This window comes from Monodelphis domestica, chromosome 1 (assembly GCF_027887165.1).
Source record: "Monodelphis domestica isolate mMonDom1 chromosome 1, mMonDom1.pri, whole genome shotgun sequence".
Taxonomy (NCBI): Eukaryota; Metazoa; Chordata; class Mammalia; order Didelphimorphia; family Didelphidae; genus Monodelphis; species Monodelphis domestica.
The window spans coordinates 560,918,923-560,941,709 of record NC_077227.1 but is presented as its reverse complement, the minus strand read 5'-3'; the positions used below and the strand labels follow the sequence as shown (position 1 = coordinate 560,941,709).

Genomic DNA, 22,787 nt, shown 5'->3' with positions numbered 1-22,787 from the left:
TTGTCGTGGATATTTGTTTTGTTTATAGGTTTGACTAAATGGGTGTAGAGTCACCTCCAAGTCAAAAGTTCCAAGTATTTAAGGGTGTTTCAAAGGGTTTTATTTTTTGTTTATTGTGCTTACTTTCTGTTATCTGACTTGATGGATATAGATAAGCAATTTTCTCCCTCCTCCATCCTCTTTTTAGTTTGAAGGTCTTATGACTAGCTCTGTGAGAAAACCAATAATCACAGTCTTGCCAGCTTTGATTTTGTATACTCTGTTTCTGGACAGGAATATGCCACTTATATTTTAAGCCAAGTTCCAGAAGTCCAACTCCCATTTTTTAACTATACCAAAAGTATTCTATTGTTCTATCTGAACCTGACATATCTGACAGAAACCCATTAAAATCTACACAAAGACAGCATGGTACATTGGAAAAAGAAGAAGATCTGGGCTCAAATCCCAACTTTGCTACTTACAACCTATATGCATTTGAACAAGTCATTTAATCTCTTTGTGTCAGTTTTTGCATCTATAGAATAAAGAGGAAGAAACAAAAGATCTTTAAGGTTACTTATAGCTTTGTTATATTTTCTACCATGTCACATCATTTTGTAAAATTAGTTTGGATGAATAAAGTAGCATAACCTATATGCTCCATAAAAAGGTCTTCTACTGAAATTTCTAACAAAAGACACTAGATATTGCATATGCCTTATAACATTAGATATATCAACAATGCTTTCAGCTTTTTATGATATGGGAATTTTTTAATAAATATAAAGATAGGTAAAATTTTTCAAAAAGCACTTCTTGGTGTTTTGCAACTCCATCTGATATGTACAATGTTTATGGTTCCTCACTATTTGTATTGAACACAGTATTTGCTTGCTATCTTTGATTCCCAGTGAAAAAATAATTATAATGACACAAATGACAAATATTAAATATAAACTGAAGTTTATAATTTTACTAACTATTGTTGTGGTGATCTTTACACTATAAAGATAGGTCAAATTATTCACTGTACTTGAAAGCCATATGCTTTTATTTCTTTAAAAATATATCAAAAGTTGGGCTTTCTTAAGTAATTTTTTTTTATTTTCTAGATCTTAGAAAAGGGGAGCTGATTCATGCAAAAAGGGAATTCTTTGTCATCTTTGTCCATTCTGAGTTTATCATTGTAAAAGGGAATCCTTTATTTCATTTGTCTATTTTTGAGTTAATAATAATTTGAGTACCCCCTCACTAGATTGTGAAGACAGGATTAACACTCCTTTGTCTACTTTTGAATTGAATCAACAAAAGCTTGAACACCCTACTTAGCACTAGGTGGAGGAACTCTCTACCCTTTTAAGTCAATCAGCCAGAAAACGAGAATTCCCATCTCATTCAGCCAGGAATCTGTGAACTCTTTTGATGAGTAATCATTCACCTCTCCAGAAGGTGAGAAATGGTTCCACAAACACTGCCCTCTGGGGAGTGCTGGGCAATTTGGAAGTTGTGATTGACCCTCATGAAGAGGGGAAGGGACAAGAAGCTAATATAAAAGGCTAGGAATTTCTGGGGCTAGGGGAGTCAACTCCAAGAAGGAAGTCAGCTTCAAGAAGGAGTTGGACTCAAAGAAAGATGTCAACTTAAGGAAGAAGTGGCTCAAGGAAGGAAGTTGGCCTCAGGAGTCACCTTCAGGTCATGTCATTGTCTTAACCTTCCTCTTGGAGGGAACTTGGGTGAGTGGATAGCTGGCTTTCCCTTCCTGTCTTCTGGAGAGAGTTTAATTCTGTTTGAAGGTCAATAAGTCCTGGCTGAGTTGAGCACTGGAGCAATATTTTAGTTAGATAGGCTAATGTCTTCTCTACCCTTTTGTATTTCTCTGCTACTCTATCCACCGCTTTTGTAAATAAAAGCTATTAAAGTCATTTCAACTTTGAGCAATAATACTTTGAATCGGTAACCACTATTATTTATAATTTTCATATATTTTAGTCAAATTGTTAAAATTTAATTCTTATGCTCACATGATTTCTCCTTCATTTCTGAGCATTTGAAAAATGCTAGAAAAGTCATCATAGATTTTTGTATCATTTAAGATAAGGAATGGTATATTAAAAAGTGTCAACTCATATGACTATATGCTGTCACTAATATCAAGTAGTTGACTTGGAGTGAACTATTTTTGCTGTCATGCTATGTTTCTCTCTCCCTCCTTCTCCCTCCACCCCCATATACTATACACACATATAAAATGTAATGTACATATATGTATATATACATATATACATAAGTGCCTATTTATACATACACATATAATTTAACTGTGTTGTGCTTAGGGACAATGGAACGCCATTTAAACTGTTTATAAAGCACAGCACAATAGCACAAAGCATTTACTCTGTGATTTCTGCTTGGTTTTGGTGACAATAAATTAATGTGAGAGAGACAGAGAAAGAGAGGAGGAGGATAAACCTTCAAATTAGTTCTAAAAGTTAAGATAATTATATTCTACTAAAGTATTCTAAGTGAAAGATGAAAATGTAGATATGGCTACTTATAATGGTCATATATTTAAATTAATTTTAATGTGTCATAAAAGAACTATTTGATCTATTCCTATTATAGATCATTATTGAATACAGACCATATTTGAAAGAAAATTAAATTAAAAATGTATGTCTTGGTTCTTATTCCTTAAGGATCCAAATTCTTCTATAGCCAAAAAAAAGAAAAAAGAAAAGTGTATGTATATATCTATGCATGTGTGTATGTATATGTGTATGTATGTACACAAATAGTAAATTAGGAGAGGTAATGTACCACAAAAGAACAACAAGAATCTGTTATTTGATTTCCAGAGGTTGGGAATCCACTTATAGCTGGTGAATCAGGGTTATATCTTCAGTGCTATCCACTATGCTAATAAAAATGATTTTGCTGTCAGAATGATATAAATATAAATATCTAATCTTCATTAGGTTTTGTTCCTTCTTTCAAGTTCTACTTCTTGCAACCACTTATATTTCTAGTAATCTCTCTTTTTTAATTAGAAAATATGAATGAATATTTTGCCAATGTGGAGTGGCCTTAGAATCTATAGATATTTCATTATAATATAATTTTTCCTACTTCATTTTTTATTCTGAATCACATTAACTGGCACTCTTTTAAATATTCTTCTTGGTTCCTCTCTTCTTTCAAAATTTATCATTTTACCCCTTTATTCTGCTATTAATTGCCATATTTTAAAAAATGTAAATCACCAATAATTAGAGAAATGCAAATTAAAACAAATCTGAGATTTTGTTATGCCCAAAGGGCTTTAAAAGTCTGCATTCCCTTTGATCTAACTATACCATTACTTGGTTTGTACCCCAAAGAAGTAATAATGAAAAATGTTCGTATAAAAATATTTATAGCCATGTTCTAAATGAGGGGGTGTCCATTGATTGGGGGAATGGCTGAACAAATTGTGGTATATGATGGTGATGGAATAAACTGTGCTATAAGGAATGATGAACTGGAAGATTTCTATATGAACTGGAAGAACTTTCATGAACTGAAGCAGAGTGAAATGAACAGAACCAGAAGAACACTGTACACAGAAACTGAAACATTATGGCACAATTAAATATAATAGACTTTGTTACTAATAGCAATACAATAATCTAGGACAATCATGCGGGACTTATGAGAAAGAATGCTATCCACCTCCAGAGAAAGAACTGTGGAAGCAGAAGCACAGAAGAAAAACATATGATTTTTATCACATGCTTCTATGGGTATATGATTGGGGGTTTAGGTTTTAAAATATCACTCTATTACAAATATGAATAATATGGAAATAGATTTTGAGCATCAATAAATGTATAACCCAGTGGAATTGCTTGTCAGCTCTGGGAGGGGGGAAGGAAGAGGGAAAGGAGAGAACATGAATCATGGAATCATGGAAAAATATTCTAAATAAATAAATTTATTTATTAAAAAATCTAAAATTCTACCTCATATTTATGAGAAAAATTCTGGGCACACCAGAGTTTTAGTAAGTATATTTTGATCTTGTTTCCAAAAAAGAGCTATGAGAAAATACATTACTCAACTTCTTTGTAAATGGAGGGGAATATTGATATAGTATACTACATATAGCCATGGGGATTCACAGAGTTGATATGACACACACAAGTCTTCATTTCAAAGAACTCATATTCTAAGAGAGAAAGTAAAATGCATAAATTATTTTGATAAGAAGGATAGGTGGCTAAGTGTACCATGTTATAAGAAATTTAAAAAGAGAAAAATAATTTTTTAATATATCTAGGAGGAAGAGAAGGCTTAATGGTATCAGATCTTGGTTAACTATTATATTAAAGTAAGGGAGTATATCTAAAAGATTTTAAAGAATTAGAGAAGAACGAAGAAGAATATTTCAGAGTTCCAGATAATGTGGTACAGAATATGAATACAGTAGAAAAAATGATATGAGAATAAAATACGTATAAATTCTGAGACTTCTCCAAGTTGGCAACTTATTTATTAAAATTCTATTCAAAGAGAAAACAAAGATCACTAGACACGAAAGCGGTTGCAAGAAGAGATGGATCAAAAACTTTGTGCAACTAAGATTTTTATATTTGCAATAGCAATATGATATAAAAGGACAGCTAAGTGGTGCAGTGGAGAGGAATGTTGATATTGGAGTCAGGAGGACTCATCTTGAATTCAAATTTGGCCATAAACTCTTAACACATGTTCAAGTCCATTTGCCTTAAAAATGAATTGGAGAAGGAAATGGCAAATCAACAGAATTTTTGACAAGAAAATTCCAAAAACGACCACAAAGAGTTACATAGGACTGAAAGGTACTAAACAACAACATGATACAAAAACCATTTTTACTAGTATAGTAAATATCCCTTATCTCCTAGACAGAAATTACTTTGCCCTCCTTTGAAATCCAATAGCATTCTAAAAAAGGGGAGTATTCATTTTTACCTTGTTTGGGTTTCTTCAATATCCACTGACCATTAATTTTTTGGGGAATGGCATGTAGACTTACAAATTTGAATCAATTTCTTATATCTTAAATATGAGATTTTTGTAAGAGAAACTAAAGATTTCCCCCATTACCTATTTTTCCTTCTCATTTTAACTGCATTAGAGTTATTTATGCAAACACCTTTAAATTTAATATAATCCAAAACTGCCCATTTTAGCTTCTGTTATACTCTCTATCATCTGATTAGCCATGAACCCTTCCCTTACCCCTTAATCTGAAAGGTAAATTCTTCTTTACTTCTCTATTTTATTAATTTGTTTATGTGTTTGTTTATATAATGCCTGTCTCCTCTTGTTTACAAATCATTTATCCATATAGTATATGGATTGATATGTTGGACTATATTTTGTTTCTGCCAAAATGCTCTGCAGTTTTCCCAGTAATTTTTTTTTTCAAATACAGACTTTTCATTGGAATATTTTGCCTTATCAAAAATTATATTACAATGTTCATTTCCTTTTAGTTGTTGTATATTTAATCTGTTTCATTAATTGATCTCCCCATGTTATAGCCAATATGAAATAATCTTATTGACTAGTTTTATGGTATAATTTAAAGTCTGGTACTGATACGACTTTCTCTTTTCTTTCTTATTTGTTTTTTTATTTAACTTTTGGTATTCCTGACTTTCCCCCCCTCCACATGAATTTTGTTATTATTTTTCTAGTTCTATGAAGTAATCCTTTCATGGTGTGATATAATACTAAATATGTTAATTTAGGTACCATTATAATTTTTTCTTAAAAATAGTTTCTGGCTTTGTCATTTAATAAATTTCTAAACATTTTATACCATCTATTTTGAATAACATTTCTGTTTCTAGTTCATCTACAAAAATAATTATTTTGTTTTCTCTGTGCCTATGCTTATTTCCTCAGTTTCTTTCCTGCATTATTGCTATATCTAGGATTTTATGGATTATGTTAAATATTAGTGGTAATAATAATATTTTTGCTTTGCCTCTGATTGTCTTAAGATGGTCTCTCTTTTTTGTATTCTAAGAATGCTCATCTTGGTTTTTAGATAGATATTATTTATTTCATTAAAAAATTTCAATTTCTCTCTATGTACCATAATGTATTTTAGACAGATATTAAAAAATGAACAAAATTAGATGTTTAAATTTTTTCAGTATTTATTGATATAATTATGTTTTTTTCATTATTTTAATATGACTGTTTTACTTTATTTGACTTCTTATACTTATAATTTTTCTTATTTCAAACAAATTTTTGATTCCTGTTATAAAGCCATCCAGGTGGATAGTTTATGATATTTCTACTATATTGTTGAAACCTATTTGCCAATATTTCATTTAATTTTTAAAAATTAATGTTGATTTATCTTCATGACTATATAAAAATGACAACTTGGAATAGTTTTGCTTTTTTCTGAGATTTTCCTCTTGTCAATTTATTATTTGTTGCTTAGACTTTAAAGGGGAAACTGAGATGCTATTTCTAACATTAGAGAAAACTAGAAATACATACGATGTTTTGATTGATTCTACTTTCAGCTCCCTGCGGAGGACAGTACACTGGATCAGAAGGAGTTGTTTTGTCACCAAATTACCCACACAATTATACAGCTGGTCAGATGTGCCACTATTCAATAACTGTACCAAAGGAATTTGGTAAGAATTTCCTATTACATGCTTTTTAAATTCACTGTTATTATTCTTTTTTGGTTTAAGTTGTCCTACTTTATACTCAACTCTATAACAAACACTTCTCCCAGAGGAACTTGGATTGTATTCACTATAGTTCATTGAAGATAAATGTGAAAATAAACATGAATAGTCACCTCTATGTTTCTGAGACTATCTATTTTCATGTCTCTAACTTTTCTCAGAGGATGCTATCTGTATATACTGGTTTAGAATAGATAGTAAGGGTACATAGGAGTATTGCTAATATTATGGGAGAGATTGTTAATCTTAGTTCAATATGTTTCCACTCAGAAATAGAAAGCACTACCCATTGAGAAAAATAAAAATAGAAAATTAACTTTTGTGAGTTGTTTTCCTTGTTTCCTCCCATGAATTGTTCTTCCTCCTCTTTACATCCATACTCATCTCTTGGGAAAAGAAGACTTGGGGGGGAAAAGATAGCTAGTCAACAACAACAACAAAAAATGACAATAGCTAGACTTTGTATATCACTTTTAGTTTTGTAAAGCACTTTACATATATCTCACTTGAGCAATAACAAACTACCATGAGTCAGTCATGATATTAAGTGCTTTATAAATATTATCATATTATATCCACATAATAACTCTGGAAGATAAGTGTTATTATTATCTCCACTTCACAGATAAGGAAACTGAGGCAATCAAAAGTTAAATGACTTGCTCAGGGTCATATATCTATCTAGTGTCAGGAGGCAGATTCTAGTTTAGAAATTCTTGACTTCAAGTCCAGATATTTATCTATGGAACTACTTAACTTTTTCCATGAAATACTTTACATATATTATTTCATTTGATCTCATATGCAATTCTCCCCTGAACATACATAGTTTTTTATTGTTTTCCATACACAAAATAAAAGCAAGCCATAAGTAGAGCTAATAGTAATTATTTCTAGTATCTGCAAAGGCTATTCACATCTGAGAATTGATTGGGCAGAAACAAATAGGAAAGGGAGGTCCAAAGTGACACCGAGAGATAATTCAATTAATGGACAGTATGCCTGGAGAATTGTGCTATAACAGGCAGCCCTGGAACCCAGAGGATCTGGTTACATTGTGTGTCTCTGCTAATTCTGTGTGACTTAGAGGTACTTCACTTAATCTCTTAGTGAAGCAATAAACTCTGTGAGTTGACAAACAGATGCCTCTCTGCTCTGATACAATGAAGTTTCTCTAGTTTACAGGAACTAGAATGGCAAGGTGGGACCCTCCCATTGCAACTCAACTGGTCACCCACACACAACCCCACAAAATGTCATGCTATCATTAGATAGTGATGGCTTATTAGTTTATATGATGGGTGCCATCCATGCGTTCTGTTTATTAACCATTGAGAGAGACATACGGAGATAGACATAGAGACAGAGACAGCTCTCCAGAATTTTAGAGAGATACAGTTATCTAAAGACAAATTTCATCCTTTCTTGGATTCACAGTAACCTCTCTCTCCTCCACTAGGAATCACATGATTTTGAAAGGATAAAATAGTTCTAAAGTGGTAATCATGATTTCTTGTTCTCAAAGACTTTACATTCCATTTAAAGTGATAGGCAATATGCAAAAATATATTTATAATAAATATGATATCAAAGTGTAAGTGCCAGGAGCATGCTATAATAAATGCATAGGACTTCAGAGAAGGGAGAGTTCACAGTGGGCAATAGTTCCTAATATAGTTTAACAATTTACATAGGTACATGGTATTTTTTCCAGTGTTGTAATTTTTTTTTCTCGTTTCAAATGGCATTTAATTTTGTGAATCTATGTCTTTGAGAAAAACCAATTATATAAGTATACTGGATTTTTAAAATTGTTCACTTTTTTTGTAAATTTATAATTTTTTTTTTGCTTTTAAAAAATAATTATTCTGATACACTAGCAATTCCTGGATGAAGTGCAGCATTATGATTTCTTATATAGCCTATGACTTTTATGTTGAAAAGCAAACCTGGGTTGCAAATTATCCTCAGTCAGGGTTTTCTCCTTTAGTTTCCTTTGGTTACTTAACCTAATTAAAGGTAGGTACAGGTGGTCTCTTTCTTTGGTTTATAGTTTCAGACAGATATGTATGATACTCACTTTATGAAATGAGATCTGTTATTCTGAATTCCCTACAGAGGATTTTTCTATTCCTTGTGTCCTAGTTTAAAAAATAATCTTTCAAAACTTTTTAAAGGCTAATTTTGTGTCCAAAATTAAAGTGAAAACTTTACTCAATGCTTAATTTCTGAATCACTACCTTTCCCTCATCCCATGATTTATACCTATAAATCAGGATCAATAACCAAAAGAAAGTTAGATTTTGGCATGGGCCTTCTCTGTTTTGTACTTAATTATTCTGCTGGGCTTTCCTTGCCTTCTTAATGAGTAGGACATTTTAACACAGAATGAAGCCTTTTGCTGAATTCTGCATGCCAGTGCAATGCTTTTTATATTTTCCCTGGCTGTTTTCTTCCTGAACATTTTAGACACAATTAATAATGACTCGTTTTCGAATATTCCAAGCATTATAGTTACCATACATATGGAAATAAAATCGATAAGAGATGAGAACATAAATATTTCCATAAAGCTAAAGCATTGAAGATATTCTAAAGCTTACACCAAGTAAATTACTTTCTAAAAATAAATGGCTAACTCCTGTAAGATAAATAATCTCATGGGGAATATTTATTATTTTACTACTTACAATGCTTTTAAAATCTAAATGATACCTAAAACATTATTCATCTAAAGTAGCACATCTTAAATCAGAAGGGTTCTCATAGCCTTAGCCTTTCATACATGATGTATTCTTAGTCATCCACTAAGTGTCCTGATTTTATACTATCACCTTTATTTATCAGATACTTCTTACAGTTATGAGTTGCTCATATGTCTATATTCTGTACCTCTGGGAGAAAATTCATGAAAAGGGAACCAAGAATTGTGTTCTCTTCTGTAAACTAAGAAGTCAGACCAGATATATTAATTCCACCTGTTTTTATCATTAAATCCCTGAACATGAGTTCATTCTTTTTTTCCCTGAAAGACCTGTGTATACAAAGGAAATCACATGGCATTTAGTTAGTGTAATGTATAGAATAATAGACTGGGAGTCAGAAAGACCTGAGTTCAAAAATGCCTTTAGACAATTAATAACTGTGTTACCCTAGGGCAAGTCACTTCTGTCTGCCTCATTTTCTCATCTGCAAAAAAAAGGTCTCATAATAGTATCTACTTTATAGGGTTATTGTAATGATAAAATGAAATCATTTTACAATTGTTTTGCAAACTTTAAAGCACTATATAAATGCTAGTTATAATTATCAAAATATGACCTAAATCAAAGTGGCATTTATGTTAACTCCATTTAAAGAGCAAATTCAGGGGGCAGCTGGTTGGTTTGGAGGATTAAGAACCAGGCTTAGAGATGGAAGGTCCTAGGTTCAAATATGACCTCAAACACTTCCTGCTATGTGATCCCAGGCAAGTCACTTAATCCCAATGCCTAGTCCTTACTGTTCTTCTGCCTTAAAACCAATACACAATATTGATTCTAAAATGGAAGATAAGAGGTAAGAGTTAAAAAAAGAATAAAGAGCAAATTAAAAATTAAAATGTTACTACATAGTTCTGAAAATTAGAAAACTAGGCATTAGTCAAAGATAAATGTCATACTTTGATTTTTAGTTCAATTTAAAAGTTATTTATTGCATGTCTATAATATGCTTAATAGGAGTCATAGTTTGAGTGAATTTGTGAACTGTTTCACTAGAAACAATCAGATAAATAGGAGTAGAGTAGTTTTGACAATTGGGGTTTTATTATACTATTATTATTTTATCATAATTATTTTATGACATGCTTTAAGACATTGGATTTACCTTAAGATACTCAGTTGAGTTCTACAATTTATCCTGTTTGTTTGTAAATAGAGAAGATATTGGGCTACAAAATTAATAATATCTCATAGAATTAAAATAAAGGAGCTGAGAATAGAATGTAGATTTATTTTTTTGTGGGCTTGCTAAATATTCTGTATCAGGTTCCCTTCTGAAGCTTGAATTTCTTCCATGGATATGGTGATGCTTATTTCTGCTCTTTGTGGTCTGTCTCAGAATATATCTGACATTGATTTTCTCATAATTTTATATTTATTCCTGAATAATATATAATCTTCAAGAGGTTTCCATCTCATAAAATAGTCTAAAGATATAATTTGCAAAAGATAAAAATATTTTTTATCATTGGAATGTATAGTTATATCCTTTGCCAGAGAGGAGAAAATTTGTTTTTCTATTTATAAGTACTAATTGCAGTTAATTAAGCTTCAAGTGTTTTTGCATAACAAAAAAAATCTTATATGTACTTGAAGGAAGCAAAAAAGTTAAAAGGAGATGTGTAGTATTTAATTATAATGTTTGTCTTTCAGTCTTGAAAACATCTTTAATCTGTCAATTTTTGTTCAGGAAGTTTAGCTTTGGAAGTATAACTAGGACAGGCAGTATGGGTCTTTGTTCCAAGAAGTCCACTTTTAAAAACTTAGCACAGTGCCTGGCATTTCATAGGCAATTAATATATGCTCAATTGACTAAAAATACTTATGATGCTCTAATGACACAAAAACCAAAGCTTGCTGATTCTTTCCCATAGTGCCATGGTTTGTTTTTTTGTTTTCTTTTATTTTGAAAACTATTCCCTCCGACATCCCTGCATTCCAAATTCAGGTCTAAGGTTAGTTTTATTTCTTACTTCCTTTTGTTATTTGCTTCCTTGCACTTCAAACTCTTAGGAATGGGGAAAATAATTTTTCATGGCTAGAAATTACACTGCTTCTTCCAGTATAGGTACTTTAAAAAATTATTGTGTAAAATTATTTTTCTATTTTTATTCTTTCCTTAAATAAACATACTTATCATTCTTATACAATTATAAATAAAAATATAGCATATTGGGGGCAGCTAGGTAGCTCAGTGGATTGAGAGCTAGCCCTAGAGACGGGAGGTCCTAGGTTCAAATCTGGCCTCAGACACTTCCCAGCTGTGTGACCCTGGGCAAGTCACTTGACCCCCATTGCCTAGCCCTTACCACTCTTCTGCAATACACAGTATTGACTCCAAGATGGAAGGTAAGGGTTTAAAAAATATATAGAGAGAGATATATGTATATATATAGCATATTGTTTCAGGTTGTAAGGAATTATTTAGATCCAAGTAAATTATTTTTCTATAGAATTGAAATTTTACTTATTGGTAAGAAAAATAAACACTTATGGTGGTTTAAATAGTAATTATTTTTCTCAAAATAAGATAAAAAGGGGGGAGCTGGATAGCTCAGTGGATTGAGAGTCAGCTGTAGAGATGAGGAAGTCCTGGGTTCAAATCTGACCTCAGATTCTTCCTAGCTGTGTGACCCTGGGCAAGTCACTTGACCCCCATTGCCTAGTCCTTACTATTCTTCTGCCTTGGAACCAATACACAGTATTGATTTCAGGATGAAAGGTAAGGGTTAAAAAAAAAAACAAGATTAAAAAGCCATTGATTTTATTTTTAAAATGCATAATAGTTATATATTATCTAGATATACAATTTATATATTCTTATGATCAAGAACAATCATGGCTATGTAATGTAATATGTATATTTATTATTGACATAAATTTGCTATGATTTCAGAAATTATTTTCCATCATTACTTTATAGAAAAAAGAATTTTAAAACATTGCTACATTTTTGTCCAGTGAAATTTGTTGATATAGTTCAAATGACTTTGGAAGTCCCTATTATATAATTTAACATTCCATACTGAATAAGTTTTATATAAAAACCAACTGAATATGTGTGGTACAGTTAAACCTAACTCTGGTTCTACAATCAGTTGACTTAAGTTTGAATTCTATTGCTCTTCAATTCCTGCTGTCTAAATGACCATGGGAAACTCAGCCAGTCAAATATTACTGAAAAATAAATTTTCTGGATCTGAGATTTCTCACTTGTAAAATCAGAGGATGGGACTGATGTCCTCAGAGGCTCACTAATCTTTGACCTTTGCTATTTATTCCCACATCTAAGGTAGAAAGAATCTTAGAATGCTTCTAAAATTGTTCAAGTAAGTAACATAGCTTTTTTGATATTCTTACCTGATCCAGATGCAACAACTCTATTTCAGTACTTCAAGATCTGTGATTTAGCCAAGTTTTTTGTGCCTTAAAAGATCATCTTTTTGAGTTATAGTCATTAGCTGAATGACGCAGAATAGAGGTCATTAACATCTCTACATTCAAATCTTCTAGTTTGGTAGAAGTAGTTTGCTTTCTATTGACATTGTTTTTGAGGTAGAAGCTACTGGAGAAAGAATTTAGTGAAGGAATGAACATCCAAATTGACAAAAAATATAAATTCTCTTCTAATTGTATAAGAAGATTGTGTTAGGGTCTGAGTTGCAGACCACCCAAGGAGCACACGAAGACAATGCAATTCAAGCAAGGGGAAGCCTTTATTACTATCACGCTATCACTAGCATGCTAGGGGAAAGCTCAGCCAAGGAGTTCCATCTTCCCAGAGTTGGGACCCTACATATATACCTCACAATGTTACTTAACCTGGATGATTGTTTAAACCCTAGAGCACTTTATGGCTAGTTATTTCTCTGAAATGTTGCAACTGGTGTTGCAAAGTCCTGAAACACCCTGTGGTCAGCTATCTGCTGAAATGTTTGCAATTGGGCAGCATAGCTGGAGGATGTGTTTATCAGATGGGTTGGAGGTCCTGTGCCCTTTTTCCTTTACTTCAGTTGATGATGCTATCAGATATTGTCATAGCATGTACACTTCTAGTGTCACAGAGGAAAAAGTAAAATCGAATTGATTAATTTATAAACATCTGAGGAAAATTTTGACATTTATCTTTAAAGACATAAAATAATTAAAAATTCTTTTGCTTACATGAGATTTCTTCAACTAAAGATCTAACCAGAAATCTAGAATTTGCAGGAACCTAATTTCACAATCACCTAATATTTAATACCTATTAGTTTTTGAATGGAGATTTTCTTATTTTTTCCTTATTATTTTGCAGTTGTGTTTGGGCAGTTTGCCTATTTTCAGACAGCCCTGAATGACTTGGCAGAGTTATTTGATGGAGCACATCCACAAGCCAGACTTCTCAGCTCACTTTCTGGTTTTCATTCAGGTAAAGAAGCCCACAAAGACACTTAGGGGGAACTTAAAAGGGCATGAACATTTCAGAAGGTAGGTGGGAAATATTATGACTTCAAGAAAATGCAGAGGAAGGTGTAAAATGATTTCTTGATTTTAACTTCCTTTTTTTTTAACATATCAAATATTTTCATGTATTTGAAATCAATCTTTTTGGGAATCCCCCCTCATAATAATCTTTCAGTCAACCAGCATTTATTATATACCTTCTATGTATCAATAACTGTGATAGACATTAGGAACCCCAAAGCAAAGATAATTTCTACCTTCACAGGTTGTTAATAAAAACACAGAACTTCTTAATAGTCAGAAAAACCAAATCTTTAATCAGGAGAGCGATAGGGATTGGCCACTACACAGAGCCCAGGGTCAGAAACGTCACAGGGAGGGACTACACACTGGGGACTCTGGGAACATATCCCTCCCCTGGGAGCATGCATGGTGCTGGATGATACCCCGAAGAACATTAGAACTTGGGGGACTTGTATGCATTTTGGGGAACTAAGGACTGGGAAGTATGATTGATTGACATTACCATGGTTACAAGGAAAGGGAAAGCTGGAAACAGGATTATCAGGGAGAGACTGGATAATATACAATGGATACAAAGGAAAGGGTCCAACCCGGACAAAAGGGTACTTAACATTTGATTTGGATTTAGAGTCCTTAATCTGAAATGGCTAAATCAGAAACCTCCCTCTTGGAGAATTCTCTAGGAAACAGGAACAAACTTGGGGTCTCCAGATTTCAAGTTCACAGGGTTTATAAACTAACAGGGAAGGGGTATGTGCACATAATAGTATATACCAAGTAAAAACCAGGTAATATTTTGGGGAGGGCAAGGAGGACACTAGTATTTAGGAGATTCTGTGAAGATTTCATAAAAAAAAGGTGGTATCTCTACTGAAATTTGAAAGGAATAAAGGCTAATGAAATGTGTACATATCTCTTCAAAATAGAATTCACATCCCATAACTGCATAAACTTACATTTGTTTGGGATGAGCACATTTTACAAATGTGTTTTGCAAAGATCATGAGAAAGGGTTGGTAGTATGGGCCCCATCAGAGACAAAACTAAATTGAGCAACCAGGGAATGGAATGATAACAATTTACTCATATTTTTAAGTCCTTGATTCTCTTTTTCTTCTTCTTTACAGCTCCCCTCCCCCACAGTGTGTTTATCTGAAATTTAGATTTATAGAAGGTAGGGTGTGGGATATGTCAGTTATAAAAGACTTTCTCTAATCCTCTTAATTCTCTTGGAATATTGTGGATTTTAAGAAAGATGGCAACAACTCCCAAAAAAAGTTTTAAATTTATTCTCTTTAGGTAAATCAACCCCTGAATCATTCCTCAAGAAAGCAATTTGTAGAAGATATGGTTTTCAACTAATAGGAAAAAAATGATAGAAAAAATACACTGAAAGTGACTATATGTCATAAGGATACATTCTTTCATAAACAGCCAAATGTTTTAATTCCAAAGGGGACAAAATGTTTTAAACCTGGCTTACAAAAATGTATTTCAGTGATAAGGCCAAGGGAAGAAATTATAAAAGATTGGTGATATAATAAAGTGATATTGCAAACATAACTAATTATTTTCAGAAGCATTATCCCAGAAATTGTATTATGTACTGTAGATTGGTGTGTTTAATGAATCCCATGATACATACATACATATTATATATGTATATATATATATATATATTTTTTTTTTTTTGCCTCTTCTTATTTGCAGGGGAAACACTGCCTTTGGCTACTTCTAATCAAATTCTATTGAGGTTCAGTGCAAAAAGTGGTGCATCTGCCAGGGGATTCCATTTTGTTTACCAAGGTAAATTTAGCAAAAAATATTTTGCTTTAGTCTATTCCCTGTGAACTAGGAGGAAGTGTAGTCTCCTGGAGAGTTCACTGAACTGGAATTTGGCACACATCTCAAGTCTAGCACTGGCTAGCTGTATATGTTTGGCCAAAGTTTTTTTTTTATCTCTTCTATCTTAGTTTAATCCTTATAAAATTAGAACTTTGAACTGAATGGTTTCTTAAATTCCTTCCAGCTCTAAAAGTTATGATTCCAAAATATGATGTTATTATGTTGTGGGGGGATTGAGGTGATTCCCAGGGCTCGGGAAGAGTACCTTTTGCAAGGATGCAAGACTACGAAACTTAGCTTAAAAATACAAAAAGAGAAATTTATTAACTTAGAAGATAATATTGAATCTGGCCAGGAGGATAGCATAGGTGGAAGACTGCCTTCTAGGTGGAACAGCAGAGATGGAAAGCTGTTCCCAGTTAACATCAATTTTGGGGTCTTTATACACTTTACAACATGAAGACATGACTGTGCCATGGTGAAGAAGTGACTCTAGAGTGGTATGCACTGAGGCATGGGCTGGGGGGAGGTTTGCCTGAAGACATAGGAAGTGACCCTCATAGTTTAGAGGACAGATGGATGTCTGAGATACAACTTGATAACCAGGAGGTGTGTCTCTCTGTCAGTCTCAAATCTAAAGGAGAATCCAAAGAATAATCCTCTCAACGTCTTATGGGAGATATCAGATGTTTTTCCTTAGGAGTCACAAAGATAGAAGGGAGCAAAGGAATTTCCCTACTTATAGTTTGCCTAAAACCCTTCTTTGGTTTTGGGGGTACAGTGCCCATGCCAATTACATATGGCAGTGTGCGTATAAACTGTAGTAGGGAATGTTTTTGTTAAATATCTATGTAATTCAAGATACCAATAGGTTTTGAGTATAAATTTGCAATTAATATACAAATGCAGGGGCATACTTTTATTCATGAAAATCAAATATGCTTAGGAAAATTAGAATACTGACTTTAAGATTAATTGTTTTAATATGAAATGAATATCAGGATGGATTCTAATTTCAAATTCATGGCTACAATAAAGCTTTATATACCTGATGTCAGCATATAAAGGATGTTTTCTAGATAACTTAAGATTGCTTCTTCAATCATTATTTTATCCCCTTTACCATAGACTTAATTTTTTATGTAATTCATTCTAAAATCTGTTCTAATTTTTTTGGCTTACTTTTCTTGTTAATTAAAAATCATTATTATGAACATGCACTATTATTTTATGGAGAATTTATTTTCATTAAAATTTTTTTCTTTTATTTTTCTGAATATCAACAATCACAATTTCTTCTGTCAAACTATCTGACACAAACAGCCTCCCCCCACTTTCTTCTATGAATAGAAGCAGCTGCTTCTTTTCTCCTGTGGCTTGAGAAATCAAATAACAGAAAATTTTATATTATGTTCAAGCCAGTGAATCTCTGAGTTAAGGATAAGGAGTAAAGTGTTTCACTCACATATATTTTCCTCCTTTCTTCCCTTTGTTCTCTATTCCTCTCTCTTTTGTTTTGGGCTTTTTTTTTCTTTTTTACAGCTAGTTTGGATACTGAAAGTTCTTTTTCATATATTTCCAAGTTCAAGACTCATTTCTGAAGTACATTTTCTTGGCAAGTATATATTAATCACCTACTCAGGAAGGTCCTAGTTTCAAATGTGACCTCAGACACTTCCCAGCTATGTGACTTAGCCTCCATTGCCTAGCCCTTTCCGCTCTTCTGCCCTTGAACCAATAGAGTATTGATTCTAAGACAGAAGGTAAGGGTTAAAAAAAAAAAGGCATCCATTAAATGCCTACTACATACCAGATTACTCCTTATGATGGAGACACAAAGAACGGTTAAAGAAAAATTAGTCTTTATCTTCAAGGAGTCAGTTCTTATTGGACAGAAAACATTTGGCATGAGGCTGAGGAAGGAAATGATGTTTAGGAAGCTTAGGAAACAAGTTTAGATTACATTTTGAAACACTAGCTATAAAAGGTATAATATAGAACAATAACTTGTAGCGGAAGAAGGCTCAAGGGAAATGTCATTAGTTTGTTTTAGAGTAAGAAAGATCTTACTGTGTTTATAATGCACACTACAGAAGATCTGAGAATCCCCTCCCCAGCCACCCTCACACATGAGCTCCACAGAGTCTCAGTCTTAGAAGACTGTAGTCTTGAAGGGTGGGGGGATAATTCTCCAAAGCCCTTAGCTTACTCTCACCAGTGTTCTAGAAAGACTATCAGTCGAGAATTATTTATTTCCAGCCTTAAGCAGCTGTTAGAAAGAGATGCTTTCTAAAATGCTACAATAAGAAAATGTTATATAAAACAATAGAATTCAGAGGAAAATGGACTACCATTTAGAGAGCAAATGTGGTAATGGGGGAACATATCTAACTGCTAGAAGAGTGAGTTACTAGAAAGAAGAGGGACTCCATTGGAGCTGCTCCCTTCCCCCTCTCCACCAAGCCTCACTGCCTGGCAGCCTAATAGAGGCACTTTCTCCCTCCCCTGCACTGAGCACCTGGGCTACTCCCCTTCCTTTCTTCCTCCCCTGTCTGGGCTAACCATAGTTTTGTTTTGAAAAGATGTAAATTTAAAAAATATATATTTTTTTGATTTTTCTTCACCTTCCCATGGAGGGGAAGGGAATAGATGGCTACTTACATTTCCCTCTTTGTCTAGAAAACAAACAAGGTGACAAAAAAAAAAAGCTGCAACTGAAGTCTGCTACATTGCTGATAGATGAATTCTATTCTAATGCGTTTGGTTTGGATCGAATGCAAAATAATTCCCCAGAAAAGATTTCCTTATAAAACTCCCTCACTGTTCAGTTATGGGGTATTTTCGACAGTAATAAAGAGTGATTGTGAATGATTGATTGACTCAAGAAAATTTTAAGAAGTCTCTGAAGTGGGTTAAAGTAAGTAACAATTGTCTGACACATGGTACTGCCTCACTGAGTTAAAATTAGTTATTTAATTGGTCTGGGCTACCTAATTATGGCAAAGTAAAGAATTATGTAAAAAAGTATCAGGAGAGGTGATGTCATTTCCCCTCTCTTGCAAATACAAAGAATAGAATGGCAAATCATAAAGCAGCTAGAACTCCCTTAGGAAGACTAGGAATCTAGATATTGTGAGGTTACAGTACCCACCTTACTATTTGAATGTCAGTAGGCAACCTTAGAAAGTAGTGGAGAAAATGGCTAGAACAGAGAGAAGGATAGAATTCTGAATGTCTTTCTTAAGCCAGAAATGTGAATCTAAATCTATCTATATGTGTATATATGTAAATTTGTGTGTATATACGCATATAATACACATGCATATATGTACACACATAAAGATGTATAAAGATGCTCTGCATGTGTGTCTGTATTAGACTAAGCACTTTATAAAGGCCCTGTGTACTTCATTTTTCTGATCTGTTGCCCCAGGGGCCATGTTAAAACTGATGTCTTTTCATCAAAATTATATTCTTTGGAGGAATAGGTCCCTGATCACAAATGCAATTTAAGAAATCACTCAAGAGCAACTGGAGAAAGTTTTCAATACATATGAAAAGTCAAATTGAACATTTTTTCATGAAAGATAGGAGTTATATTGAAGCCTAGAAATTATTTGAACTGTAGTGTATAAAATTCTTATGAATGGTGCTTTCTTATACCACTTAGAGTTTGCGACTTTCCTAAATTATTAAAGTTAGAAATTGCACAAGAATTTTTTTAATACCCCAGTTATAGAATGACTAACCCTTGTTAAGAGACTGACAGTTATATATTGTTTCCACTTATTTTGTGGAAAACAGGAAAAAAAGGACTAGTGTTTTAAGTTCTATAAAGTCTTAATTTTCTATAAACATCACAGAGATATTTCATTGTTAGTAACAAAGAATATTTAGTAAGGACCTTAATTACAATGTTAACATATCTATCAAGCATTTTGTCAATAAATGATTGTCTAGTAGGCTCCAAATTGAGTCAGGTTGTCATGGTATCTTTAATCTCAGTCTTTATATAGTATTTTTTTTTAATTGGGTCTCTATGGTACTATTAACTATGGGATCATGAGCAGATCATTTTACCTTTATGAGACTCATTTTCCAAAGATAGAATGTAATTTCTCCTTTAATTCTAATATCTTTAATCATTTTATGAATTGTTTAGGTTGTGATGACTATGGCACTTTTGGAAGGCCTTGTAAGTTTCCCCTTTCTTTAGCATTATGAAAGCTCCCATCATTTCCAAAGAAGACAAGGATTTCTTAAAAATTCAAAGGGCAGAGATCCAATGTTAAGATTTATAAGCATACTATATAGTGGCCCCATGATTTTTTCCAAGATGGCATAGCATTTTTCTCTAGTCAGTTTTCCTAGTTGGGTATATTGGCTTATTCACTGTGTATTCAAGCTTATAACTATCATCATTCTCTTGTCTAATTTTCTTCCTTTTCAAAATTTTTCTTTTCTTTTCTGAAGACATTTGGAAACTGATGAATTAGTAGTCACCCTACAAGAGGCAAAAGTGGTGTTGACTAATTTCAATTCCAGGGAAAATGTATATATTCATTCATACTTGTAATGATTGAAATTTTTGAGAGATAATATTCTTAAATTTTATAATAATTTATTAATTGATCAGTCAAAAACATTCACAATCCAAAAGGGCAAAAGAGAGCAACCTCCTTTCTAACAAGTTTATACATACTCCTTGTGAGCTCATCAGTTGGTTTCTTCCTGGGTCATCCCAAGACACCTCTGATTGATAAATAGGCACTGAGGAAGTAGATTTAGAGGCTTCAAATCCTTCCTTATCACTTCATTACAAGAGGAAAATGTCTACTTTAAGACCCAATGGGAACAGACAACTGTATTTTAAGTCAGTTCAACATGATTGCTAGAGCTTGCTGACTTCCCTTACCTAAGAGAGTTCTTGTATACAGATAAATAAGGAGCAGATCTCCACCCTGCCTCTAACAAAAGTTAGCTGAGTGAGATGCCTTGAGGCCTGGGAAGGAATTCCTTTAGCATTGAAACTGGTTAACTTTCAAAACTGATGTTTAAGAAAAGTTACATATAGAAATTATAACAAAATAATCGTAGTTTTACTTATTCCCCTCTCTGATTCATTGAGAGACATAGTTCCCCACCCTCACGTCAATTAATCATTCAGTTATAATATCTATAAATTTCTGGATTAATTCACCAGGATGTATAAGGACCTAGAGGTACTATATGTTTCATTCAGGATCTAACTATGCTTGAGTGTTTCTTAATATAGTATTAAAAATGAAATATGATTGGTAAAAGTACTGACAGGGAACCACTAGGAGACATCCTTCTTTTTTGGCAAAAGGATCTTACAAAAAAACAAAACAAAATAAAGCCCATGAACTGTGGAGGTTCAGTGACCCATCCTCTTTAGGTCTCCCAATGGGCCTTTACATAAGCACATAGATAATAACACTTTTTTTTACAAATGGGGACTATGTGTCTGAGCTTGATGGTAGCACAGAAGAATATTCCCAGACAGTGTATATTCTTGTAGAATAATAGAGTTGGTATGGGATGTACATTTGACTAGTTCATTTTTTTAACAATGTTAACAAATTAGATAACAAATAAGTTATCTAAGATGAGAAAATATATTTTAAAAACATATCGTGATAAAGAAAAGGTTTCAGACTTAACATGGCTAAATGGTTTCATAAATATTTATGTTTCATATGTATAGAAAAGTAATAAAATGGTAATAAGTTCATGACACTTTTCTACTTTCCAGTAGAAAGTTTATATCCTACAAGTACATAGGCTAGGTAAAATAATGTTGCAATTACCCAACATCTGCCATTACTACAGAAAGCTACCATTACAAAGAAAAAGAGGGACAGAAATATTAAAAAGGGATTGATTCCCTCATCTAATGTCTATTCCAGTCTGAAGTAGAAGATAGGGAATCTGGGGAATGGAACATAAGAACATTACTCTCATTAGAATTGGCTTAATTAGGAAAGGACCCACACAATCATTTAGTTATAGAAATCTGTCTTACCCTACAGGGAAGAAGAAGAGAAAGAGGATAAGAAAAGGTATGGTGGCTGATAGAAAAGAGAGCAAATTGGGGGATGTGGTGCTTAGAAATAAAATAGGGGAGAAAGAGCATGGAGAGTAATATACAGTAATCAAAATAGTTCAAAAAAATTACAAGTGTAATAAAGGCCTCATTTCTCAACTACATAGAAAAATGAGTCAATATGTAAGAATATATCATTTCTCATTTGATAAAAGGTCAAACTCTATGAACAGGCATTTATCAAAGTAATTAAAGCTAAGTATAGTTATGCCACAAAAGTGCTCTAAATTAACATTGAGTAGAAACATGCAAATTTAAAAAACTCTGATATACCACCCTATACCTATCAGATTGACTATTATGGCAGAAAAGGAAAATGACAAAGTTTGGAAGGGATATGGGAAAATTGAGAAACTGATGCACTGTTGGGGGAGTTGTGATTCAACCATTCTGGAGAAAAATTTGGACCTATGCCCAAAAGGCTATAAAATAATACAAACTCAGCAATATCCTTACTAGGTTTGTATTGAGGGGGGTCAAAATGACCAGCCTTGAAAATACAGGAAAACCTTAACAAGCTGGCAGGCCTTAGAAATTAGGAAGATCCCAATAAACATGCAGCTGCAGTAGGTACCAGATAAAGGCCAGGAAGACTCCAATAACATAAGATTGTCAAGGTCACAAGAATAGAATGTAACCAATAAGGGCTGAGGGGAGCCAAACATGCCAGCAACGTTCCAAGAATCGTATGTAGCAGATAAGGGGCTAGAAGAGGGGGCCATACATGCTGGAGAGTACTTAAGGCTCAGCCTCTCAGAAGCAACTTGGAACTCTGATGGAAGAGGTTCCCACTGATGTGTATCAGTTCAATAAATGGCCTTTCTCTGCCTGTTTGCATTGTCCATGGTCTTCCTTGGT

At 33.1% G+C, this 22,787-nt stretch overlaps 1 protein-coding gene across 2 annotated transcripts in view; it reads left to right on the top strand.

Moving 5' to 3' along the window:
* CSMD1 (CUB and Sushi multiple domains 1) overlaps nucleotides 1-22,787 on the top strand; it is a 2,624,761-nt gene that overhangs the window by 2,209,035 nt on the left and 392,939 nt on the right. For both annotated transcript variants that reach the window (XM_056823354.1, XM_007476228.3), the window contains exons 31-33: nucleotides 6,552-6,668; nucleotides 13,785-13,898; nucleotides 15,668-15,763. In XM_056823354.1, the coding sequence (XP_056679332.1) occupies nucleotides 6,552-6,668; nucleotides 13,785-13,898; nucleotides 15,668-15,763 (327 nt within the window). The remainder of the gene's footprint in view (nucleotides 1-6,551; nucleotides 6,669-13,784; nucleotides 13,899-15,667; nucleotides 15,764-22,787) is intronic.